The sequence below is a fragment of the Delphinapterus leucas genome, chromosome 12 (genome assembly GCF_059928025.1).
Source record: "Delphinapterus leucas isolate spDelLeu-1000000601 "Yukka" chromosome 12, BTC_Dleu_Yukka2, whole genome shotgun sequence".
Lineage (NCBI taxonomy): Eukaryota > Metazoa > Chordata > Mammalia > Artiodactyla > Monodontidae > Delphinapterus > Delphinapterus leucas.
In genome coordinates, this window is record NC_143140.1 from 16,604,759 (window position 1) to 16,630,764 (window position 26,006).

The 26,006-nt window shown below is 45.2% G+C and overlaps 2 protein-coding genes across 5 annotated transcripts; one reads left to right on the top strand and one right to left on the bottom strand.

Annotated features, from left to right (window-relative positions):
- Positions 1 to 610: 610 nt before the first annotated feature.
- OOEP (oocyte expressed protein) lies at positions 611 to 13,686 on the bottom strand. 4 transcript variants are annotated; one of them, XR_016395122.1, is made up of 4 exons: positions 13,484 to 13,681; positions 13,110 to 13,289; positions 11,958 to 12,774; positions 9,911 to 10,130 (listed from the first exon to the last, which is right to left on the bottom strand). XR_016395122.1 is itself a non-coding variant. In XM_089921738.1 (3 exons), the coding sequence occupies exons 1-3, from the start codon at positions 13,644 to 13,646 to the stop codon at positions 1,061 to 1,063; spliced, it is 369 nt and encodes a 122-aa protein (XP_089777864.1). In that variant the 5' UTR covers positions 13,647 to 13,684; the 3' UTR covers positions 611 to 1,060. The 4 variants fall into 4 exon arrangements, 3 of the variants coding, with proteins under 3 accessions (XP_089777864.1, XP_089777865.1, XP_089777866.1); XM_089921738.1 differs by lacking the exons at positions 9,911 to 10,130; positions 11,958 to 12,774 and adding an exon at positions 611 to 1,086 and having other exon boundaries at positions 13,484 to 13,684; XM_089921739.1 differs by lacking the exon at positions 11,958 to 12,774 and having other exon boundaries at positions 13,484 to 13,684.
- On the top strand, positions 4,382 to 6,323 carry KHDC3L (KH domain containing 3 like, subcortical maternal complex member). Its single transcript, XM_089921741.1, has 3 exons — positions 4,382 to 4,658; positions 4,810 to 5,013; positions 5,258 to 6,323. The coding sequence occupies exons 1-3, from the start codon at positions 4,490 to 4,492 to the stop codon at positions 5,839 to 5,841; spliced, it is 957 nt and encodes a 318-aa protein (XP_089777867.1). The 5' UTR covers positions 4,382 to 4,489; the 3' UTR covers positions 5,842 to 6,323.
- Positions 13,687 to 26,006: the final 12,320 nt, after the last annotated feature.

The following is a 26,006-nucleotide window of genomic DNA, read 5'->3' on the forward strand; positions in this document are numbered from 1 at the left end:
AAATGATGAACAAACTAATTTTAGAACATTTCCCAGAGGTTAAAATCAGAAAGGCTTAAACTTCTCAAAAGCATCACTGGAAGCTAGGGGACACTGAAGCAAACCATGAAATTTTGAGGGGAAAATTATTTCTAGTCAAGAATCTATAGCCAAATGTCCAATTAGCTGTGCAAATAGAATGAAAATATTTTCAGACATGCATTCTTCCTTAGGAAATGACAGAGGACTGGCTTCATCAAAATGAAAGGAAGTCTCTCTCTGAAGAGAAGTAAAATAATGAAAGCATTGCCTCAAAAACCCTGAACTTGGTGTGGGAACCTCTGGGTTCTCAGGCTAGATGCAGCATGGGTAAGCCCAGGGTAGACTACCACTCAGAGTCCAAATTCCCTATCCTTACCGGACCTCCCCACCTTCCCCAAACCCACCCACTCCCTGGACACAGAAACACTCCCAAGCATTTGGCTAAGGCAGGTAGTGAAGTGCAAAGAAAGGGATTAATCCTTTTACTGTTGAAAATTCCATTTTAAAGCTAATATTTTAACCCAAACTAGACTCCAAAACTGAGGAGATAACGAACAACGATGAAATAAATGCATATTTCACATATATGTACAATTTTCAAGTACTATAGAATGAAGCAATCTATTGTCAAATAATCAGACAGCCTTTGAAAATTACAGGGATACAATATTATACCTAGAAACATTATAGCTAGAAAACTGACAGCTATGAGGTTTCCAAGTGAACTTCTAAACTCTAAACCACCTTTCCCTTGGTTCCACGAAATAAAACATTTTATTTCAAAAATTCACTTGCAACCTGCTTTTACATTTTTTTTTTGTTGCCCACTGCTCTTAAGCTCCACCTGAAAAAATGTACTTCTCATTTTCATCAACCCAGCACAGTAGACACCAGCTTCTACTACCACAATTACCTTGAATGCTTCCACTTCATATTTCAGTCTGGTTATCAGCCTGCAAGTGTCTATTTCTTTCTTCAGCCTGTACCAATTTTTCCTGCAATTCTGCTTCTAATTTTCTGCTTCCTTCCTGGAATTCAGTTAGTTCATTCCCAGCTTCCTGGAAGCTAATCAGAAACAAAGCAGGAAAAAAAAAAAAGAAAAAAAGAAAGAAAGAAAGTAGGAAAGATAAGTTACACTAGAAACCACGAGGATCATCTTGAACATGATTATACCTGTATCAATTTAATAATTTTTGCCTGAATGCTATCACCACTACTCCAAAATATAAAAAACAAAACAAGCGGGCTTCCCTGGTGGCGCAGTGGTTAAGAATCCGCCTTCCAATGCAGGGGACGCAGGTTCGAGCCCTGGTCCGGGAAGATCCCACAGGCTGTGGAGCAACTAAGCCCGTGTGCCACAGCTACTGAAGCCCACGTACCTAGAGCCTGTGCTCCGCAACAAGGGAAGCCACTGCAACGAGAAGCTCACGCACCACATCGAAGAGTAGCCCCCGCTTGCCGCAACTAGAGAAAGCCTGCGCGCAGCAACGAAGACCCAACGCAGCCAAAAAAATTAAAAAATACAATAAATAAACTTAAAAAAAAAAACAAGCAAGAATAAAAAGTAAGTCATGGCATCCAGAGAGCCTTACTAGAAAAGGCTCTAGTAATCCACAGGGGGTCCCAGAGAGTAGCTGGCTTAGATAAAAGCAGTTACATCTGCAGGAGCTAGAGTATAACTTTAAAAATTGTGAATCACTATATTGTACACCTGGAATTTATATATTGTACCTCGACTATACTTCAATTAAAAAAGAAATAAAAGACTGCAGGAGCAATACTGTGAGGATGAACTGATAAAGAGCCTGCCGTGCCACTGGAAGTCCTGGAGAGACATTTACACATTTGGGGAGAGTCTGCGAATGAAGGAGTACATAGACAAATAAGCATTTGAAAAAATAAAAAGTAGTATTTGAACAAAGAAGGAATTTATAACATCAAGAAAAACAAAAGTTTGTGCAAGAAATCATAGTAAACTATATGCAGCTATGAATATTGTTTACAAGACCACAATAGTATAAACTTGAATACTGGTCTAACAAAATTGTATAACTGAACTGGGAAGATACCAGGTCTCATGAGTCTAGGTAAGCTGGAGGAAGACAGTGAAAGATGTTGAGAATGATTTCTGTGAGAGTGAATTCTGTGCACTCAAAAGAGTGTTTAGAGACTTCTTGGAAAATTAATATTTTATTTTCTCAAATTATAAAAACCAAACCACCAGTCCTCCCTTAAGCTTTCAAGTTTTACTTTCAAATCTTACTATGCTATTCATAAGCCTAGAAAGTTTTAACAATTATGTTTAATGGCCTCTGAATGACACAAGGTCCCACTGACATATTTAATTAACTAAACATCCTCACACATGGCAAAAAGATTGCAAAGTACTTTAATCAAATAACAAATAAGAACTTCCCAATTACTAATACCTTCAAACCAAATAAATGAAACATTAATACGTTGAACCCGAAGTTCTCTTCAGTGATCCAGTATTGAATATAAACTAGGATTTCATCTTAAAGTCACACATCTAAATCCATTACTTAATTATGTATTTTCAATTGGAGTTGCAAAACTGTCTCTCTAATATGTTGAATTATCTAAAATATTACAGGAACCTAAAACACCGCGTATATGGATTTCTTTCTTTTTTTAAACCACTTTGGAGAATATCTAAAGTACAATAAACTGCTTATACTAAAATGTGTACAATTTGACCAGTTTTGACATATAGACACATCCAGCGAAACCACCACTGTAATCAAGATAATGCACATTTCCATCATCCCCCGAGAGTATCCTAGTGCCTTTTTCCACTCCCTTCCTCTCTCCACCCCATCTCCAGACAATCACTCCCTGATTTCTATCACTACAGATCAGTTTGCATATTCTAGGATTTTACATAAATGACAGATTCTTTTTTAACACAATTACTAATACTATGGTTTTAATTCTCTTAAGCATTTCTTTACCCAATTTTGAAACTTCAGTGAAGTAAAGGATCTACACACACACACACACACACACACACACACACACAAATGACATTAACACGCATAGAACTGCCAGTATCCTCTTAGGCCAACCAAGGAACAAAAATATCATCGTCTAGGGAATTCCCTGGGTCCAGTGGTTAGGACTCTGTGCTTCCATTGCAGGGAGCAGGGCTTGATCCCTGGTGGAGGAACTAAGATCCAGCATGCTGTGTGGCCAAAGGAAAAAAAAAATCATCCTATATCATTTTGATATAAGAAACAGATTTCAGACTGGAGATTTTCATGGGGATGCTTCCTGAATTGGATTCTCGTTGGTGACACTGATGGGGCCTCACATGTCAATTTCTAGTTGCTATGTTAGTGGCCCCCAGAACCTACAGGGGAGGTGGTGACGGAGCCCAGATCCTTGGGTTTCAGTTATACACTCTCCTAATGGTTCTGTCTACCCACGGACGTTTATATGTCTATCCCATCCGTGAGGCTTTGAATGGATCCTTTGAATGGAGCCCTTCTTTGGCTCCTAATTCAAATTCTGCTTAGGTCTGAAGACTTAACCCTGTCAGACACCTGCAAATTTCTCATGCACTTCTTTGGCCACAGAGCAAACAAGAAGGAGCCTGACTGAATTCCGAGGCTCTCTGGCCGCTGGATCTGGGCATGATACGCCAACCACTGGTGGGAGAGCTATGTACCTTCATCTTCCTGGGCCGCAGTTAATAGGCAATGCTTTCAGCTGCACAGAAAAATCAGGAAATGGAGCTATAATCGTGTTACTTTCAAGGGATTTCCCTCTGGGGTGCAAACCACACGGACCAGGCGCTGTTGGGTGTGCGCAGCCGTCTCTAACAGGTTAAGGCCGAAGCGTGAAATGCAGTGGCATCTGGGGAGGGTGCTCAGTGGTCAGGGTTCAGGAGGAAGTGGGGAGGGGCTTACTTTGGCCTCCGAATACCTTTTTCTGCTCCTTGAGCGTTCGTTTTTCCGACGTACTTAGATTTTCCATTAAAATTTATTCCAACGCCTCGGGAACGCTAAACTGGTCCCATTAGAACTGTCTGAAAGGCACCCGGGTCTCTGCAAATACCGATTCGCTCCTCTGAAAGTTGTCGGCCCGACGTTGGATCTTCCCTACGTCTCCGGGGCTGTCCTGGCCGCCCAGCGTCCACAGTTAAGGCTTCCGCAGCTTCCCGGTTGTGGCCTCTAGCCTGGCGCTCGGGGAAGCGGCAGGATCCAGATGCTACCGCCCAGCGAGAGCGCCCTGGGCGCGCGCCCCAGCGCAGCTGCGCCTTGCGGGGAAGGAGCCCCGGCTGCGGGCTTCGGAGGCGAGGCCTGGAGTCCAATGAGGAGGGCGCGGGTGGGGGAGGGGCTTGCCGAAAGCCCTGGATATAAGACCGGGGGACCCTTGCGGCGGCGGGTCTCACGCGCGGCCGGCGGTTGGCAGCGGACCCACAGCCCCCTGCGAGGCTCGCCGCGGCATGGCCGCCCCCAAGCGGTTTCCGACGCTTGTTCAGCTGGAGCAGCGAGAAGGGACGCTCTTCGAGGTGCTCGGTAACCTCACCAAGCGGCCCTACTGGTTTCACTCCGAGTACCTGAAGAGTCCGAGGGCAGTTCACCTGGAGGCCTGGCTGGTGGAAGCAATCTTCGGTGAGCGGGCCCGAGCGGTGAGGCCGAGGCCGCCCCTCACCGCAGGCTGGCCCCGCCCAGGCAGCCTCTTCGCGGCTCTGGCTCGCATCCGGGCCCCCGCTGCCTCCCCTCCCAGGCCCCACTGCTCACCACCTCGTTGCTTCCTGCGCAGGCCTGGGCGGAGAGCACATCCCACATGTCGAGTGTGTGTCGCAGACCCTGCTTCACGTTAATCAGTGGGACCCGGACGGCGAGGCTGAGATCTTGATATTTGGACGGCCTTATTACCAGAAGGATGTATACACGATGATCATGAACTTGGCTGACTATCACCGCCAACTCCGGGCGCAAATTACGGGGCCGGGAACAATGAAAGGTACCTAGGCAGGCCCTGGGTTCCTTGGGAGGGATTCTGGTGCGTCCTGGCTGTGCCGGGGCAGCGGTCTCATCCTCTTAATTCGACTGGAAGAAGGTTTCCTCTTTGCAAGGGATCCAGAGGAGCAAATTGACCTCGTTCTCTCAGATTCCGGGCTCCAACCCCCGCAGCCCGAAGGGGTAACTCCTTATGTGGAGAGTATGTGGGACACAGGTGCGACCTCCTGTCTTTGCTCTTCTTCCAGGCTCTGAGAAGCCTCCTGCCCGGGAGGCGGCGACCCAGCGGTCCCCCAGTGCAGTCCGACAGGCGGCAACCCATCTGTGCCCCGGCGAAGCCCGGGATGCCGGGACCCAGCGATCCCCCTGCGCGGTCCGGCAGGCGGCCACGCAGCGGTCCCCCTGCGCGGTCCGGCAGGCGGCGACCCAGAGGTCCCCCGGCGCGGCCCGGGAGGCGGCGACCCAGCGGTCCCCCGGCGCGGCCCGGGAGGCGGCGACCCAGCGGTCCCCCGGCGCGGCCCGGGAGGCGGCGACCCAGCGGTCCCCCGGCGCTGCCCGGGAGGCGGCCACCCAGCGGTCCCCCGGCGCTGCCCGGGAGGCGGCCACCCAGCGGTCCCCCGGCGCTGCCCGGGAGGCGGCCACCCAGCGGTCCCCCGGCGCTGCCCGGGAGGCGGCCACCCAGCGGTCCCCCGGCGCTGCCCGGGAGGCGGCCACCCAGCGGTCCCCCGGCGCTGCCCGGGAGGCGGCCACCCAGCGGTCCCCCGGCGCAGCCCGAGAGGCGGCCACCCAGAGCTTCCCCGAAGCTATCCAGGGTCCGGTTACCAGGTTCTAAACGCGTTTCGGGCCCAGGAGCAAGAGAGCCAGGCAAGGTCAAAGTGGAAGCCCCTCCTGGAACCCTATTCTGCTGCAGAAGCTGAGAAAAGAATGGTGTGGGTTGTTCTTGGTTTCCCCGCTCCCCGCCACTCCCTGTTAAACGTTTGCAAACACGAATCTAAAGAGTTCTAATAAAGCATCGAATTTCCCTAACGTCCGTTAATTGGCAGGGGGAAGGGGAGAGACAGGCACATCGCTCCAGCAGCCATTATCTGCTCCAGGTGGCTTTCTACCCAGAGGCAGGTGAGAGCTTTTGGCTTTCTAGCCGCCGGGGGCCGCAGTCTCTCGCGCCTCGGGCAGGTGCTTCCCCTGTGCTCCTTCACCGCGCGTATCTGGCTTTGCAAGGTGAGGGACCTCTCGGGCCGTCGAGTCTGTCCTCATGGGAAACCTTTCCACGCCTGAGATATTTCTACTCAGAGACAAGGGATGCGAAAACTTGGTTTCAACGGGCCTCACGGGTGGGCGCATCATAGCGCTGCAAGCAGAGACTTCCCAGCTCAGGCAGCTGCTGGCGACTAGGGGAAAACTGAAATGGCCAGGACAGCGCAGCTGTCATCTCCAAGTGCTGGTGCCCTGGCTTAGAAGTAAACTGTTAACAGCTGGGTGTTAGGATTTCTTTTTTTTTAAATAGCACAAGTCAATTTAGTGCTATGAAAATTTTCATTTTAAAAATCCTAGGAAACCTAATTTTAAAGAGCAGGGAGTGGTATGTCTATTGTAGACCCTTTGGTCACCAGTAATGATCACTCCAATTTTGAATAAGCCTTTAGTTTATAACAAGGGAAATAAAGATGCAAAGCTGAATTTACAAATAGGCTATTAACTATTTTCAGAAGAGGCAAGGCTGAGTGAACCTTAAACATTTAGACTCAAAATCAATGCAGACTCAAAGTTTCAATTGAGGCTGCATCAGAGTAGAATTAAGACTCAATCTTGATTTTTTTTTCCCCCTCTAAGTAGTACTCACATGACCAGAACATCAAATTCTGTCCTTTATAAGAAAGATTACTGAACAGCAGGTAGCAAACCAATGGAACATTTAGGAGTCTCTGTGACTATCCTGAAACTAGGTTTAAAATACCCTATATATACACACATAGACATGTCTGAGATGATTTTATGAAAGAAAATGGTAAGATACAGTAAACATCCTTGGTTGGAGATGAGCCAAGAAAAGGAGACTGAACTTTAAATAAAAGCATTTAGATGTGATAACACTTAGGTAAAATTCCTTATGCCTATAAAGTGTTGATTTAAAAAACAAAACAAAACCAAAAAACCTTACTAGTTTCCTCTCCAAGCAGGGCATGGACCAGTGACATCCAAGTTCTCACCCAGATCAAAGTCCCCAGACTTTCCTATCTGCCGTTTCAAGCTTACTGTCTTATGGAAGTAACAGTTTAACTTGCACTTTTACGTAATAGTATACACCTTTTTTCCCCTTCTTCTAGCAGCTTGATTTTTCTCAGGATGGGTACCGTTTGATTTAGCCCTTCCCTTAGTGGTTGATTAGTTTGTTTCTCCAATTACTCAATTACAAACTGCTGTCTTGAATTTCTACGTGCATGTGTCCCCTGCATTGGCAGGCAGATTCTTAACTACTGCACCACCAGGTAAGCCCCAGTCTGAACAGTTTTTGAATAGGCTGACTAGAGGCACCAAAGAAAAAGGTTCACTGTTGACAGACTGTGTGGAAAACGTCTGGGCTCAGCTGTGGAGCACACGCTGACAGTCTGCCCCAGGTCCTCCTGCCACTCCACTGTAGTTACACCAGGTTGGCACTATTTCCCTCATCAGAATTTCTCAACTCCACACTTCTAAGCAAAACAAGGCCTTTTAAAATATCACTTAAGAGTGGGAAAAAAACAAAACAAACCATGTGCCTCCTGATGTGATGCTCTGAGAAAGACACAATATGATTTACCCAGTATTTTTGCCAAAAATATGTAACTTAGATCTAACCATGAGGAAACATCAAAAAATAAGAGCAGGATTTGTAAGCAAGAAAGAAGACCGCAGGCAGTTTGAGAAGAGCGAATCCTGTCTACACGTTTTGGGGGCGGGGTAAACTGGTTGGCAGCAAATAATTTAGTGTGGACAGTGTCTTTGAGTGTGCTCACTAAAGGTATCAAAGAATACAATTTCAGCTGTTTATGGGTTCTCTGGAAATCTTGGGAACATAGCTGTGGAGCATAAGTGACAGGCTATTTCTGTTATGTCCACCTGCGTACTTCGGTTTAGTTAATACACATCTGCCCTATTTACCTAATCAGAATATTTTACTAGACCCTAGTTAAAACCTTATTATAGAACTTCCCTGGTGGTGCAGTGGTTTAGAATCTGCCTGCCAATGCTGGGGACACGGGCTCGAGCCCTGTCCAGGAAGATCCCACATGCCGCCGAGCAACGAAGCCCATGCTCCACAACTACTGGAGCTTGCGCTCCGAGAGCCCACGAGCCACAACTACTGAGCCCGCGTGCCTAGAGCCTACGAGCCACAACTACTGAGCCCGCGTGCCTAGAGCCTACGAGCCACAACTACTGAGCCCGCGTGCCTAGAGCCTGTGCTCTGCAACAAGAGAAGTCACTGAAATGAGAAGCCTGTGCACCGCAATAAAGAGTAGACCCTGCTCACTGCAACTGGAGAAAGCCCGCACACAGCAACAAAGACCCAACGCAGCCAAAAATAAATAAATTTATTTAAAAAAAACCGCAAAAAACCAAAAAACCTTTATTATAGCCTTTTTGGGTCCCTCTGAATCACATGTAAAATCAGACTTTAAGGACTCTCATCCTACAGCCTCAGCCCCTAAAAATTGGTTGTGACTATAATTGGAATTGCACTGAGTTCTGGGAAGAACAGACCACAAACATGCAACACTTGACTTTGCTATCTAAGAACATGGTGTCTCCACTTATTCAACTGTTTTTCCTTCCTCCTTCCCTCCTTTTCACTAATCTGAAGCGGAATGTAATGAGTTTTTTATAATCCCTAAGGCAAAACAAAGGTGAAAAAAAATCACTTTAAAAGTGTACACAGGGACTTCCCTGGTGGCGCAGTGGATAAGAATCCGCCCACCAACGCAGGGGACATGGGCTCGAGCCCTGGTCCGGGAAGATCCCACATGCCGCGGAGCAACTAAGCCCGTGTGCCACAACTATTAAGCCTGTGCTCTAGAGCCCATGCTCCACAAGAGAAGCTCCCGCAATGAGAAGCCCACGCTCTGCAACTAAGAGTAGCCTCCGCTCGCCATAACTAGAGAAAGCCCATGCGCAGCAACGAAGACCCAACGCAGTCAAAAATAAATAACATTAAATCTTAAAAAATAAAAAGTGTATATAAAAATTTATCTAACATAAAATGGAGGAAAAAAACCAAAAGACATGATGGGAAACAAAGCAAAATGGCAGACAGAAATCCAATCATACTGATGATTAAATTAGAACGCATTAAATCCCCCAATCAAAAAGCAGAGACAGTCCACCTAGATAAAGAAGTCAGATGTAAAAGACTACATTGAATATTATTCTACCTATCTCAAATGTTCAGAAAAGGCAACTTTGTGGAGACAGCCAGCAGATGGTCTGCAAACAGGCATAAGGGAACTTTGTGAAGTGATGGAAATGTTCCCAAACTGCTCTCTGCTGATGGTGGCACAACTCATAAGTTTACTAAAAAAGAAAGCGAACTGTACACTCACAATTTCATATTATGGAACCAATTAAGTGACTAGATTTTTAAAAACTGCAGTGCAATAGCACTAATACCTAAATTCTCCAAAATAAAAATCGACTGTTGACGAAGATGTAGAGCAACTCGAAGTCCCATACACTGCTGAAAGTCAACTGGTTCAGTCACCTTAGCAACTTGAACTTATGCACGTCCTATAACCCAGCAATTCCAATCCCAGACATATACTCAAGAGAAATGCACATATGCATGCACCAAGTCATGTACGACAATTTTCATAGTACCCCTATTCATTATAAGTCCAAATAGGAAACAATCAAAATGCACGTCAACAGGATGGAAAACTAAATTAAGGTTTATTCATACAATGGAACTACAACTGCTGGCGACATGGACAAATCTTAGATTGAGTCCATTTATAGTTAAGTCACAACAGTAGTTATCCTTGGGGAGGATGCAAAAATGGGGGCTTCTGGAGTGCTGGTAATATCTTTTCTTCTCTGGCTGCTGGTAACATGCACGTGTCCCCTTTGTATTGTTTGATGAATCTTTTCACACTGTGGATGTACATGGTTTTGGTATGAATGGAATGCTATACATAAATGTTTACTAAAATTATAGAGAAATATTTGGAGTAATGGAAAGCTACTTGAAAGGACCATATGAGCAGTGAGATTTTTTGAGTAATTACTTTAATACTTTTTATATTGCCTTATTTAAAAATATTGAGGATGTAAGTATGTTTATCATCAGAAAAATCAACAATGCTATTTTTCAGTGTGGTACTAGTAGATACTTCTACCTTAGCAACTTGTTAGGGAAAAAAAACATTGTCTTGTCCCTCAATAGAATAACAAATACTGTGGAGTCTTAACAAATTAAGTGTATTCTAATTCCTCTTACACACACTTACACACACACACACACACACACAGAGAATAAGCTGAAATTCAGCTGTGGAGAAAAATAAAAGCACGTGGGAAAGTATATTATAGAGGTAAGATCCTAGACTCAGCATTTTGGTTCAAATCTCACCCACCCTGAAGTCCTAGCTCTGTGATCTCAGCAATTTACTTAGGCTCTAAGAATCCTACTTCGGTGCTTAGCTCAAGGGCCTGGTATGTGATACAAGCTCTTATCAATAAATATACAGCTAATATTACTCCCAAATTCTGAAAGTTAGAATGACAGAGCAACTACCTTTTTTAGATATTAAATGTTGCATTAGTTTGCTAGGGCTACTGTAACAAAATAATTAACTGGGTGGTTTAAACGACAGATTTTTATTTTCTAAAAGTTCTGGAGGCTAGAAGTCCAAGATCAAGGTGTCAGCAGGTTTGGTTTCTTCTGAGGCCTCTCTCTTTGGCTTGCAGAGATAGCCGTATTCTTGCTGTGTCCTCACCTGGTCTTTCCTCTGTGTATGCACATACCTGTGTCTATATTCCTCTTCTTATTAAAAAAAGTCATACTGGCCCACCCACATGACCTCATTTTACCTTAATTACCTCTTTAAAGACCCTATTTCCAAATACAGTCACATTCTGGGGTACTGCGGGTTAAGACTTCAATATGTTAACATGTATAAAGGATAGAGAACAGGATCATTTACTAACTTAGTTTTGAATAATTTTTGGAAAACTGGACAAGTATTAAGCATAATCCTCTTCCTCCAAATGTTGAACAGTCAAAAATATTCCATGATTTTGTAAAAATCCCACCAGGAAAAACCTGTAGTAATATTCATCAAATTTCTACAAAAGGAGAAAAAGTAGGCACTCTAAGCTTAAATGTAAAACAGAGGATGAGGGGAAAAAAAATCACACAGAAAACAGTAATTGGTTTAACTACATACAATAAAAATTTTTCGTATGCAAAAAATTTGAGAAGCAAAGGGGTAGACAGTATTGGGTGTAACGGACCATTATTTGTTACAAAAGCTTTTACAGATAATAAAAATCCTTATCTTCAGAGTTGAAAGAATGACAGAAATGAATAAAGAAAAATGTATAAAAGCGTTTAACAGAAATGTGAAGTAGAATAACGTTCAATATCCCTTGTAATCAAAGATTTGTGTATCTGTGTGTTTAAAATCCTTGCAAACGGCTAGAATCCATTACTGCTAAGGGGTGAAGAAACCGTATGAGTTAAATCAACTCCAACTTTGTGTCTAACGCCACAGAGCTCTTGGCAATCATTCCTCCAAGAATTCTGCTTCCTGAAAGTGGAAGCACCATGGGATTGGAACTGTTTTGCACAGATTGGTCATAGCATTGTAAAGGGTAATGGAAAAACAACCCAGCCCATGCAGGACACCTGCTTGGGGAGGGGGACAGAGGAGACAGCCGGCTGGAAGGCCACCTGCCAATGCACAAGCTGCCCATTACCGTGGCTCCTTCTGGTAAATCACAGCACCAGCAGAATGAATGCTGATTGCCTCAGCTTGCATGTTGGAATGCCCACCCACGTTCACGGTCAGAGACTCCACTCCAAGAAAACACACGGGCCCACTGGTTGCTACTCAGGAACCAAACACCTGCTTAAAAATGAGAGGCTCAGAGAAGAAGCGCTGGCATTACCTAACAGCTTGTTAGAAATGCATATTCATGGGCTCAATGTACTGAATCAGAATCAGTGGAAAAGGGGCTAAGAAACTGTGTTTTAGCAAGCTCTCAAGGTGATCCTTACACACATTAAAGTTTGAGAACAAATGATGCAAAAGAAACCCAAAGCAGACTGACCCTGCATTTCTGCCGCCTGTGCATGAGGGCCTGACTCTGACCATAAAATCATAAAAGGGTTAGTAGTTTCAAAACGATAGAAACTAAGAAAAAAACAAAAATAAACCCTCCACCTATCAGCCTCTCACATCAAGATATGAATGAACAGAGTCAATCTTTTATAAATTTGCTTAATTTTGAGTGAGCCAAGATCTTTATGCCATTGGAAAAAAGGAAATCCATTTATTTACTAGAATGGCACTACAAACTCACGTTTGCAGCAAAAGAATCAAACCACTGTCCATCAAGATACAGGAAAAAAATAAATGCACAGATTTAAGGATATTTGCTTCTCCTGAACTTTAGTAGCGGAAGGAGGACTGTTCTCATGCCCCGGAGAGCACTTATGCAACAGGACTCTGGGGGACCTGGGGACCTGGTGCCTGGGCCTTCAAGAACTCCTCGAGTTGTTCCATCTTCTCAGCTGGAGAAGGAAAAATGCTCACTGTTTCAAACTACTCCTTCATGGGGGTGGATGTGTGCTGGCAGTATCATTTTTCGGGGTGGAAGCTCTGAACCTAGGACCTGGAAACAGTGGCGCGACCAAGCGGAGGCTGGCACGGGCAGTGAGGGGCCTGAATGCATCCCATCTCAGCCTACCTTCCCAGGGTCCTGCTTGGACTCCACTCACAAGGGATGCCCAGGGACCACATGTAGCATACTGGGAGTTTTGGGAAGACGGAGGCTGCGAGCAGACCAGGTATGGCCAGGTGGCTCCCCCGTGGCTCCCTCCCCACGCACGTTTTCCATGCCCCTCACCTCGGGCGCGCTGCTCCCGGTGACCCGACGCCAGGCTCAGGAGCACGCTCTTCACCCGGCGCTGGACAGCTGGCCGCCCGAAGACGGTGATTTCCACCAACTTCCCGGCGTGAACTGCGTCCACCGTCAGCAGGGCCTGGCTCATCCACTCCATTTCCGGAACCACGGCTCGGTCCGGGCCTGAACGCGAAAGGAGAGACTGAGCAGGGCACGGCGAAGGGCAGGAGGAGCTGGCCCGAAGGGGATGGGACGGGCAGGGCAGGAAGCCGGGCACCGCGCATCACACGCTGCCCGCGCGTCCGGAAAGGGCTGCGGAGCGCGGCTCGGCGGCCTCTCCCGACTGGGGGGCCACCACCACCCCCCCGGTCGCGCACCGAAGATCGAGTCGGCCAGCCACGCCTCCAAAGAAAACACCAGCGGGTTCCTCAGCTCCTGCACAGGAAACCACCACGGCCGGGAGCGAATCCGTGGCGGCGTAAGTGGGAACCCCAGTAGCCCGTCCCCCCGGGCCTCGGCGGCGCCCGCGTCGTCGACCATGCTCGAACCGGCAGCTAGCGGGTAAGGGGCAAGCAGCTCTCGCGGGATTTGTGGAGGCGCGAAGTTGGGCCCTTTACGGCTTGCGGCCGGTTCCGCCCCCTCCGGTGCGCCTGCGCCCTGCTCCCGGGCGGCCCTGTGGGCGCGGGCTCTGGGGGCTCTTCGTACCGCGAGCCGAGGCGTCGCCCCACTTTCTCCTCCGCCTGGAACCCGGCGGCTCTCGGAGACGCCGCCCGGTCAGGTAACGCCCGGCCCCGAGGCGCCAGGGTTGATGGACGGTGTGGTTGGCTGGAGCTGGGTCACGTCCAGGCCCGGTCCAGGTTCAAAGGTTCCGCCCGAGGCGGGTGAGGCCGAGGGCGGGCTCGTGGAATGTGCATCTTCTCTTTCATCTCCTGCCTCTGGTTCATTACCGCTTCAGAATCATTCAAACAAGTGTGTCGTGTTTAAAATACAGACGTCAGACGTGGGCATTCTAGAAACGTAGCAAGTGGAGACAAATCTCGTTTATTTCCAAAATTCAGAGACGACGAGTGTTGATGCACATTTCTTCCCAATGTTCTTAATTTTAGTTAAAAGTTTAAATTGTGAAAGATTTCACACATTTAAAAAAGTATAACAAACACTCATGTACCCCCCTACCCCCCATTTAACAAGATGTTAATATTTCCCACATTTGCCCCGCTCTCTCACCTTTAAAACAGATGTCGGTGAAGACCTTTCCTTCCCTCGCCGCAGGAAATCATGTCCTGAAATCGGTGTGTCACCCGTGCGTGTTCTTATACTTCTCCTAGCGCATTTCTACAAGTTTGGTAGTTGTTTTAGAATAGACAGCGTCTGCTGTACAAACGACTTTGTTCTTACAATTAGTTACGAAGTGTTTGTTTTTTAAATCTTTTTCACGGAAAGTGTCGATTATTTACATAAGGGGGATGGTACTAATGTACTGAATTCCCTCATCTGCATCATCTAGGCCTCAGCAGTTGTCTGAGAGGAGATATTGAATCTAACTTGTGGACATTTTTATTCAATTTAATTTAAAAAGTCAACATAATAATACATGCATATTGTAAAAAAAAAGTCTTGAGGATATAAGGTAGTGTATGAAAGGTCTCTCATATATTCTCCCTTAATCTCTTACTAATTCTTTTTCAATGGTGTATACTGTGAATATCTTTTTAGTTTAAATTGTCATTTCGCCTTCTTTAAGGTTTCTTTTGATGAATACAATTCTTAATTTTAGTATAGTCAGATTTATCAGTCTTTAGGGTAAGTACATTCTGTGTCTTGCTTAAGAAATTCTTTCCCGCCCTGAGGTCTAAAGACATTCACTATACTTCTGAAGTTTCCATCATAACGTTTGAATTCTTGAACCACCTGGGGTTAATTTTTTAAATCGGGCATAATGTAGGGATATGATTTCATCCTTTTATAAACTGGTAATTTTTTCCTTGAGCCATTCTCTTCAGGATGCATCCAACTTGAAGCCTCTTCAAATTACATCCTTGAAAAATTTCAGACTCCTGCATGTAGCATGAGTTGGCCACAAGGCTGGTTTGTGGTAGTTCATCATTAGATCAAGACATATGTGAGAAAGGCAAGGTCAAGAAAAGTTCCTTTGGCATTCTCATCTGGATGGCAAAGTTTATTTCCGATTCAGTTTTGTTTTGGAAGTGTAGTCATTTGGGGTCTTATGCAGAGACCCCCATGTTAAGTTTCCTACACTTGGCAAGCCTTGAGTTGTATTAGCTGACCCATGCTGGCTTCAAAACAGAATTGTAAGGTTTTTAGGCTTTAGCAGAATCTGCCAAGATGAATCAGTTTTGTCACTCTGTACCTCCAAGGCTTCCTGCTTTGACTCTGATTGGTGGAACTGAGGCATGATCTGAATACTGGCTCCAGCATTTTCTAGTACCTTTCGTTTAGTTTCACCAGTTGTTAACGTTTTGCTTCGTTTATTTTCTCTACCTACACATCGTTTTTCATGAACTGTTTGTAAGTTGCAGGCATCATGACACTTTATCTCAAGTGTGTGACAGAATGCAAGTTATTTCTGCACCCCATAAAACATTTTAAAATACTAGCAAGAAGACTTCCAGGGGATCGCTTGCTTTCATTTTATCTGCTTAGCCCTCGAAGAACCAGTCTGAGGGTATTTGGGTTCAGTCAATAGTATATGAGTGAACTGGTTTTGTAATTTCTCATTGAGAATCTTTGTTCTTCATCACTTCACTTCTTGTAATCTTCAGTTCCTAAGATGACATCTCTATACAATGAAAAATGTTACAAAGCATAATGAACCCAGTTGTTTTGTACCAAAGAATAACATCAAAGAGTACGTCACAGATAGTTAGAGAAAAGTGGTCAAAATGAGGAAAATAAACTAGTAAGGAGATATTAAATCACTGTCAGATGATGAGCAATTATGCAGAAAAAGAATACAATAAAAGCTGTATTCTGAATAGAGGACAATCTTGTAATGTTTAGGTGCATTTACAAACAGTAACTGTATACCAGTTCCCCTGGGTGGATGGATGGATGGGTAAACTAATAAATAAGGAGATATTATACCACACTACTAAATAATAAGTAAAGCAAGAAATGAAAATCATCACTGACAGGCTATTTGGAATATAACAGTAATTTACAAAGTACCTTTTTAAAACATTATGGACAGTGTACATTCTGAAGAATCTAGTTTTCAATCCCCTCTCATCCATCCTGTCTGCTCCTCCCTGATATAGTTAACTATTATTAGTTTTTTTGAGTTATCCTTCCATTAAAAAAATGTATAGATAAGGATCTGGGAGTTTTTTGCTTTTATTTTTTTTGTAATATTACAGGTATTTTATTGTGCTCTTTTTGCACCAACTTTTTTATTTTGAAAAACTCTAAACCAATGGAAAAATTGTAAGAACATTAAATTTACACTTAGTACCTTTCATTTAGTTTCACCAGTTGTTAACGTTTTGCTTCGTTTATTTTCTCTACCTACACATCCTTTTTCATGAACTGTTTGTAAGTTGCAGGCATCATGACACTTTATCTCAAGTACTTCAGCATTATCTCCTAAAAACAAGGACATTCTCCTCTATAACCAAACGAAATTATTCACTCAGGAAATTTAACGTTGGTCTAATACGGTTGTCCAATATATGATCCAATTTCATTTTCCCCAATTTTTCCAATAATGTATAGCTAATATAGAGTCATTCTCTGTTGCTGTTATTATTGTTTAATGACATTGACATTTTTGAAATATTTTAAATTTTTTATTGTGGAAAATTTCAAACATACAAAGGTAGAGAAGACAGTATAAATGAATGACCAATATACTCATCCTATATACAACTTCAAAAAGTATCAACTCATGGATTATCTTGTGTGGAAATAAACAAAGATCACCCAAGTGGGGACAAGCGAAGGCTCTTTATTCAGAGCTTGCTATAGTAAAAGGGAGTCAGCCACCATCACTTGTGTTTGGCGGAGTGTCAGAAGCAGGCAGAGGAGCAGGAAAACTTTCTATAAAGTGGAAAAAAGGTGTGCCTGAAGGGGTAGGTGTCGGCCTGGGGAAACTATAGGTGGGCTTACTAGAAGCGGGGCATCGTATGTGATTGGTTAGGGGGCGCGTATCTGGCTTTCCCAGTTGGTTGGTCCTCAGTTGACATCAAGGGCAAAAATTAGCAAAGCTGTCAGTTATTAATCAAGTCCTGGACATCTTGTGTTGCTGCCATAGGGGTTGTTTGGCTTCCTGGACTGCATGCTGAAGATGGTGGCGCAGAGTTCTATTTTTATGTTTAGTCTGGCCATTGTCTGTATATTCAGTTACTTGGCCCCTGTTTTTGACAATTCTCTCATTTGCTGGAGGTTGACGAATTCAGGGAAGGCCAAAGATCCAGGTCTTCACTGCTTGGAGATGGCTCAGCTGTCTGCATGGTCAACTGCATTGCAAGATCTTCTTGCCCTTTTTGTTGTATCATCATGGAGATAACTGATGAGAGAACGAATGTAGAAGCATTTAAGACTCTGGATAGAATGTGTCAAAAGAAAATTCAGAGAGCTTTACTTGAGATGAATATTTTATTAAGTGAGAAACAAACCCTTCACAAACAGGGAGACTTCCAAACCAAAAGTGGCTTAAAGCTCCACGCTGAGCACTTACAGCTCAGCTTACAAAGCATGAGGAGGTACATTGTTTTGTATTGTGATTCTAATTGGCTGCCAGAAACTTACGTTCCTTTTAGAGCGGTAGTATTACATAAACTTACTTTTTTACTGTAGCTGATTTGCTAGGTTATGCTGACATGAAGAAAGCTTAAGTTTTGTTTAAGGTCAGAGTCATCATTTCAGGGAAATCAGGACAGCTTTAAGTTTTGATTAGATGACTCTAAGTGTTTGGTCTAGGTCTGTATTCAAACTGTGGCTTCCATTTTGGTTTCTCTTTAACTATGACAAAAACAAGAATTAATAATCCCTGTAAAATGCTTTGGAACCAGTTATCCTAACTGCTCCACCTAGGCCAAGAGAACAAATCCAATAGAACATGAGAGTCATGTGCCTTTTCCTTAAGGTGATACATAGCTTGTTCCACCTTGCCTATTTCATTGATCCAGGTGCAACAAGAAGTATAAGCAATGACACAGACAGCACCATGGCTAGCCAGTAAGGAATCTACAGCAAGGCAGTTGTCCATTGTTACTCATGCCAATGTGTTGAGACTGATCTCTGTTCCATCTGGTATCATTAATAACTTCTGTCAAAGTTTGTGATAGGTTTCTTCCCATCTTTTCTATTTGTATGGTTCCTACCGATGGGGACACTGCTCTGACTGTTCTCATAAATAATCAGTCAGTAATTCCCCTAGGCTGTGTGCCTGAATAATCAAGAATGGCCTCATTTTGGCACCCATGTCTGGGTCAGGATTTCCAGCCTTGGTGATTTATAGAATTAGGGTCTCTGTATACAGACAGGTCTCATAATACTATTCCTGAAGTGCATGAAATGTTAGTCTGAGGCAAACAGGACCAGGCAATATGGCCACAAAGGAAGCAGTATCCAGTAGGGACGTGGAAATCCAGGAAAAAAGGGAGTTCACGACATGGAGTTGGAGCCAGGGCCTTACATTAGCTGGGTGACATATCTGGATCTCTCTTAGTCTCTTCCAAGTGATATTTGGCCCATCGCGCTGTGAAGATTGTTGAATCTAAATTTAGAATTACCTTGGGTCAATCAGTAGCTTGTAATAATTGGTTCTTCTTCTGGGAGAGAGGGACACTAGCAGGGTCACAGATTGACTTAAGGTCAGTTGTCCACATAGGCGCAAATGGAAGCACCGTCAGCTGTAATTCTGATGTCTTTATCATGGGGGTCGGTGATGGACAGCATATCCAGCAGTCAGTAAGACTGAGGGCAGTGGTTACTGTTCAGGATAATCTGAGGATAGCATTAGAATGAGTGTGTTCTGACCTAACAGTTACAATAAGGAGGGAAAAGAGAAAAGCGTCCATTACGGGTGGATGACAGCAAGGGGTCTTTAGAAAATGAGAAGAATGATTATAAACAAGCAGACAAAACAGAAAACAGCAATTAGATAGGTCTCTTAGTCAGACAGCAGACCAAGATCTATCTGTGGTCCTCTATTTGTTCCAGAGGTCTGGGCTAGCTGTCTGCTTCCCGAGATTGGCTTCTGGAAGATCTCCGAGAGTACTGAGTTTGAGGTCCCATATTGGAGTAGTTTTCCAATTGTGTGCAATTGTGAATTGACTTTTTAGTTGAGAGGCATGAACCCGAAATATTGACTGCCTGGGGTTTCACTGTTTCCCTGGTGTTAACAGTACCTGATGAAGGCCCTTCCAGCGAGATTCAAGAGCAGTTTTCCTCTGATATCTCTTCCTGTTACTGGAATCTCCTGCTGAGGATCATGAAGAGGCTGTTTAGGAAGGCTCTATGGGAGGGTGGTCTTGATTGACCTCTTGTGATAGGACTGGGCACAGTACGTGAGTCCCTTGCCGCGTTTTGCCCTGTCTGCGTGCAGTCGGCAGAGTCTAGTGTCAGAAATGCAGTCTCTAAATACGTGCCTCCCAGGTACCAGCTCATTGGAGGATAAGCGGTACGTGCCTGAGGGAGAGGACAGCATGGCCATAAGGGCTAGTGGGAGTACCTCTGGCCAAGTGAACTCGAAGAGTTTGTGAAGGTTGTGCTAATTTTAATTTAAGGATGTCAATTCCTCCTTTTGACCTTTCCAGAAACTGTAGTTTTTGAATAAGAGATGACACCTTACAAAGTTCTTTTATAAAGGTTTCTGTAAAGTGTGTGCCTCAATCACTTGATATAAAGGTTGGGATGCCCCACGTTGGAAACACAAAATCAAGCAGCTTTCTAGTGACTAGAAAGGGTGTAGCTTTTCAGCAAGAAAATGCTTCAACTCATTCTGGAAATAGACATACAATAACTAAACATACTCAAGTCCCATGAAGGGTGAAAGCTGGATAGCCCATCTGAAGGTCTTCATAGGGCCCTTGAGGCTTTGCTTCCTGGCAATGTCCCACCTTTATGTTTTTTTCAGTCTTATGGTGTTGACAGGTGGCACATAATCTGAAAACAGCCTTAGTTTTCTTTCTAAAGTTTCTCCATCAATGTTGATTTACGATAATAACCAATTTGTCTTTTCCATGATGGGTAGTTTCATGGAGAAATTTAGCAAATAGCCATTTGAAATCATCTGGAGCCACCAAGTGCCATCTTGAGAGGGCCAGAGATTACCTGAGCAGAGGGTACAACCAGCTTTTCCCGTTCTTCCTTTTCAAAATTGGGGGCTAAATGTTGATATTTTATAACATCCTTTTATGTTAATAATTTATCGTTTGGAGGCTTAGATAGGATCATAACTTTGGTTAAAATGGTTTGTTTGGGGCTTCCCTGGTGGCGCAGTGGTTGCGAGTCCAACTACTGATGCAGGGGACGTGGGTTTGTGCCCCGGTCCGGGAAGATCCCACATGCCGCGGAGCGGCTGGGCCCGTGAGCCACGGCCGCTGAGCCTGCGCGTCCGGAGCCTGTGCTCCGCAACGGGAGAGGCCACAACAGTGAGAGGCCCGCGTACCGCAAAAAAAAAAAAAAAAAACCAAGAGCTTGTCTAGGTCACTCATGCAAAATTACATGAAATGGCTTTTGCAGTTAGGGATGTCGAGGAAAGGAGGCTGTCGGGCTCAGCTGAGCTGGGAGAGAGAATGGGGCTGCCAAGAGTCAGGATAGCTGATTAAAGCAACAAGGTAAAAGGCTAAACCTGAGGAAGTGTTGCCCCCTGTTCCATCTTCCCTCACGGAACAAGGTCGGGTAGATCAGCACAGAGGTGTCTCACAATTGAGGGAAAACAAAAGGCTCTGGCAGTTTTACGATCCTGGGATGGGTGGGGGGCAGAAGAGGAGGGAAAGAGGAAGGTCTCGGAGTGGAAAAGTACCAGATACTGAGCCAGAGTGGGGAGGTGTCTTCCCGGTTCCCCCTTCTCCCCACCCCATGAGGATGCCTCCACAGAGGCTCCTGAGCTCCTGGAGAAGAGCTCTCCCCAAGGCCTCTGACAGAGACCTAGGAATGTAAATATTCAAAAGCGCTTGACATGGGGGCTGGGGGCTCAGCCCCAGTGCTCCCTGCAGAGACTACGGTGCTTTGCTTGCGTGTCCTCTGAATGGAGTCTGTCATCAATTGACTGCTTTGGGTAGGATACATTCTCCTGTTCTTGGGCGAGAAGTGCCTTGATGTTGACACTTGGATGTCTGAAAATGTTTTAAATTCTCCATCTGTCCATAATTTGGCTGGGTTATATTATCCTCGTCTTAAGTAATTTTCCTTCAGAATTTTTACAGCAATTCTCCACTGTCTTCTGGCCTCTAACATTGCTAGAGAACCGAGATGCCATTCTGATTCCTATTCCTTTTTTTTTTAAAGACTTTATTTTTTAGGACTTCCATGGTGGCGCAGTGGTTGAGAATCCACCTGCCAATGCAAGGGACGTGGGTTCGAGCCCTGGTCCGGGAAGATCCCACATGCCGCGGAGCAACTAAGCCCATGCGCCACAACCACTGAGCCTGTGCTGTGGAGCCCGCAAGCCACAGCTACTGAGGCCCACGCACCTAGAGCCTGTGCTCCGCAACAGGAGAAGCCACCACAATGAGAAGCCTGTGCACTGCAATGAAGAGTAGCCCCGCTGGCCGCAGCTAGAGAAAGCCCATGCGCAGCAATAAGGACCCAATGCAGCCAAAAATAAATAAATAAAATAAATAAATTTATTAAAAAAATAATAATAAATACAGACTTTTTTAGAGCAGTTTTAGGATCACAGCAAAACTAAGCTCTGAGTTCCTATCTCACACCATCTTCCCCCTCACACATCACAGCCCCCCCTGCTGTCAATATCCCACCAGAGTGAGGCATTTGTACACAATCAGTGAACCTACCCTGACTCTTCATTGTCACCCAAAGTCCATACTTAATACATTACCCTTCACTCTTGATGTTGACCATTCTATGGATTTTAGCAAATGTGTAATATCCACTGTTACAGGGTCACACAGAATAGGTTCCCATTCCTTTTCTGTGTCATTTTCTTCTGTCTCTGTAGGTGAGAGGCAGGAAATAGCTGGGCCCCAGGCTGAGCAGCTAGAACTTGTCTTCTGCTGACACTCTGAGACAAGGATAAAGGCAGGAACAGAGAGGAGCTGGCCCCTGCCTGGGCAAGAGATAAGGCAGACACATCTTTCTCATTCTTGTGGTCAAGGAGACCTCCCAGACCACACACATGCATGGAAGTCTCCTCAGGGGTCAAAGAAGGGAAGGGGCACCAGCACATAATATATCCTGTCAACCTCCCAGAAACCCTTGCACTGAAATCCATCTTGGCTGAAAGATGCACATCCACGTGGGGAGGGCCCTGAGTCACACCAAATACGGACACAAGTATGGCAACTGGCCAGGGAACCCGGAAAACTGCCGCCTTGTAAGTGACTGAAGCTCCCCCTTTGGGGCGCATCCCACTCTGAGCCTGCACGTTAACCTTGCACAGTACTTCGCTTTCTAATAAACACTCTATCTGCTTTACAATCGGTCTCTCTGTTGAATTCTTTCTTCAAAGAAGATGAGGACCGAGGTCCTGCTTCAAGCCACCCCACCCCAATGGCCCCCCAAAATCATGTGTTTTGGATCTTCTGTGTGTCCTTTAGTGTCCTGATGATGTGCTGGTGTAATTTTCTGTTACTCAGTCAGTGTGCCTTCTCTATCTGAAAACACAGGCCATTTCAATTGTGAGAAATTTCTCAAACTATTTCTTAATTCCCTTCCCAACATTTTCTCTGCTTTTATTTTCTGAAATCTCTGTTAGTTGCTATGATGGATCTTCTAGACTGTTCTTATATTTTTCTTAATTTTTCTTTCCTATTTTATGAAACTTAGTTTTTTAATATAATCTGTTCTTATTTCATGAATGTAATATCTTCCAGAAGATATGTGAATTAGCCTTCTTTTTTTGGCTACGTTGGGCCTTCATTTTTGCACGCGGTCTTTCTCTAGTTGCAGCGAGCAGGGGCTACTCTTGGTTGCAGTGCGCGAGCTTCTCATTGCGGTGGCATGTCTTGTTGCAGAGCTCGGGCTCTAGGCGTGTGGGCTTCAGTAGTTGCAGTATGCGGGCTCAGTAGTTGTGGCACGTGGGCTTAGTTGCTCCATGGCATGTGGAATCTTCCCAGACCGGGGATTGAACCCGTGTCCCGCACATTGGCAGATGGATTCTTAACCACTGCACCACCAAGGAAGTCCCCCGAATTAGCCTTTTGAATTCTTCTTCTGTTTACTACATTGTTTCTGCTTTCACAGATTTTTTTTCTTCTCTTTTGTCTCTTTTCTGTTAGAGGTTTCCTTGGAGAATCTGCTCATTACATATGCCTGTTCCTGTTTAAGAGTTGATCTCAAACTCTTGATTGGCAGCTTTGTAAGGAGAAGGTTAGTCTTGTTGATTCAAGGGTTTCATTGTAAAATAACATATCTCAATAGTTTGTAAACTTGAGCTACAACAAAATTACCTGGAGGGCAAGTTAAGACATCGACTACTGGCTCACCACCCCTCCCTGTCTCTAGAGCAGGGCCTTGTTCCTAAGGGTTGCTGATGTCGACTGAAAAAAATGCACCCTCTAAAAGTTGAGAATTACGTTTTATCGGGCAGACTTTCTGAGGACTTCAAGCCTGGGAGGCAGCATCTCAGATAGCTCTGAGGGACTGCTCTGAAGAGGTTAGGGAGGAGCCAGGATATATAGGAATTTTTGCAACAAAGACTAGTCAGAGCATCAAAAGATTACTGTTAAGAAAACCAGACATCTCAAGTTAAGGAATTTAGCGCTTTTCTGTGTACGGGAAGATGCAAGAGTCTGGGCTCGCTGAAATCGTTCCTTTGATATGCACCTCAGCTATCTGGGGCCAGTATCCTGTGCTTTCCCACCCTGAGTCCTTCAGGGTGCACCACTGAATGTGGCTGCAGTGGCTGCGAGTTTGATGGCGGGCATCCTGTTTCCATCCTGAGTCCCCTCAGGGCTCACCATCCAGGCGGTCCGGGCAGCTGTAATGTGATGGACTGATGACTGCAACATCCTTTGTTTACTGGTAGGGCAGCGGTATTTTTCATTCACATGATTCTTGAACCCTCATCCCCACTTTGAGAGGAACTTGACGCCTCTCATTTCTGAAGCAGATTGGGATCCTACAGAACAAATCAGCCTTCTTCAAGGCTTAGTTTTCCAGTTTCTCTGGGTCTAAAGCAAGTATCACATTCTCACCTGCTTTTTAGCTTGCAGCATGTGTGAGTGTGTGTGTACACACCCATCCTTTACCCTTGTGCATTTATGTCTTTTAATAATCTCTTTTTTAGAGGGATTTTGGCAGGGTGTTTGATGAATGCCGCGTGTTTAAATCTGCCATGTTTTTAAGGTTTTTCATGTTTATTTATTTATTTTTTTTTTGCGGTACGCGGGCCTCTCACTGTTCTGGCCTCTCCCGTTGCGGAGCACAGACTCCGGACGCGCAGGCTCAGCGGCCATGGCTCACGGGCCTAGCCGTTCCGTGGCATATGGGATCTTCCCGGACCGGGGCACGAACCCGTGTCCCCTGCATCGGCAGGCGGACTCCCAACCACTGCGCCACCAGGGAAGCCCCATGTTTAATATTTTTAACTTTCCCTTATAGTTGATGAATAGTTTGGGTATAGAATTTAAAGTTTAAATAATATTTAAATTATATTTTACATATAAAGCTAATGAGGGACTTTCCTGGTGGTCCAGTGGTAAAGAATCTGCCTTCCAATGCAGGGGACGCGGGTTCGATCCCTGGTGGGGGAACTAAGCCCACGCCCCACAACTGCTGAGCTGGCAAGAGAGCCTTCGTGCTGCAATCTACAGAGTCCATGCATTCTGGAGCCCAAGCGCCACAACTAGAGAGAGAAAACCCACACACAACTAGAGACAAGCCAGCACCGCAAAGAAAGATCCCCGGCACCTCAACTGAAGACGCCACGTCATGCGACAACTAAGACCCGATGCAGCCAAAAAAAAAAAGAAAAATAAATATTTTTAAAATAAAAGTAAATAAAACATAAATCACACTAATTCTGTTTTTTTTTTTAAAAAAGCTAATGACCTATATCCAATGGTATATCTTGCACTCTAGAGTTCTATGTTAAATGCTTTCAGCCTTTAAAAATTGGAGGAAATAAAGGAACCATGAAGTGAACACATGCTGTTAGGAAAAGAGCAACTCCCAACTCCCAAGACAAAGTAAAATAGGGCATAAATAATTTCTGTAAATGAAACGTTAAATGGTCGAACATTTGTATTACACCAAGAGCTGATGACTACGGAAAAGTAAAATAAAATGAATATTGAGCAAGAGAATTAAACATGAGGTAGGAAAAAGCCCCGAATAGTGGAAAGCATGTTGCCAAGCCCTCCAGGGTCACCTGGGACTGGGGTTTCAGAGAGGCTCTGTCAACTCTCTGCCCCGGCGAGAGTTACACACTTCCACTGAATCCTTCTCGTGGGTGTGGTCTGAACGACAGGCAGCTCTGTTGACTAACTTCTCCCCATTCAGTGTCCTAGTGAGCTGTTGCATGGGTAGTCCTCAGCGACGAGGCCCCAGGTAATCTGCGCGCGCTGGACCCGCAGCCGTCTCCCGCGCAGGCCACCTGCTCCGCTCGCTGCTGCCCTCGGCCGCTGTTCTCCCGACGGGACCGCCCTTGGGCCGTGCGGGACCGGAATCATGCTTGGAGAGGCCTCGATTGCCTCCCAGGCCTGCGGGAGGCCCGCTGTGTCTTCGCTTTCCACCTCCCCAAACGCTGAC

Excerpts from the sequence above, each read along its gene's own strand:
- KHDC3L (XM_089921741.1), top strand. The coding sequence starts at position 4,490 with ATGGCCGCCCCCAAGCGGTTTCCGACGCTTGTTCAGCTGGAGCAGCGA. Across the intron at positions 4,659-4,809 it reads GCTGGTGGAAGCAATCTTCG|GCCTGGGCGGAGAGCACATC; the intron begins GTGAGCGGGCCC and ends CTTCCTGCGCAG. Across the intron at positions 5,014-5,257 it reads GGGGCCGGGAACAATGAAAG|GCTCTGAGAAGCCTCCTGCC; the intron begins GTACCTAGGCAG and ends CTCTTCTTCCAG.
- OOEP (XM_089921740.1), bottom strand. The coding sequence starts at position 13,646 with ATGGTCGACGACGCGGGCGCCGCCGAGGCCCGGGGGGACGGGCTACTG. Across the intron at positions 13,290-13,483 it reads GCTGGCCGACTCGATCTTCG|GCCCGGACCGAGCCGTGGTT; the intron begins GTGCGCGACCGG and ends TTTCGCGTTCAG. Across the intron at positions 12,775-13,109 it reads CCGGGAGCAGCGCGCCCGAG|CTGAGAAGATGGAACAACTC; the intron begins GTGAGGGGCATG and ends TTCCTTCTCCAG.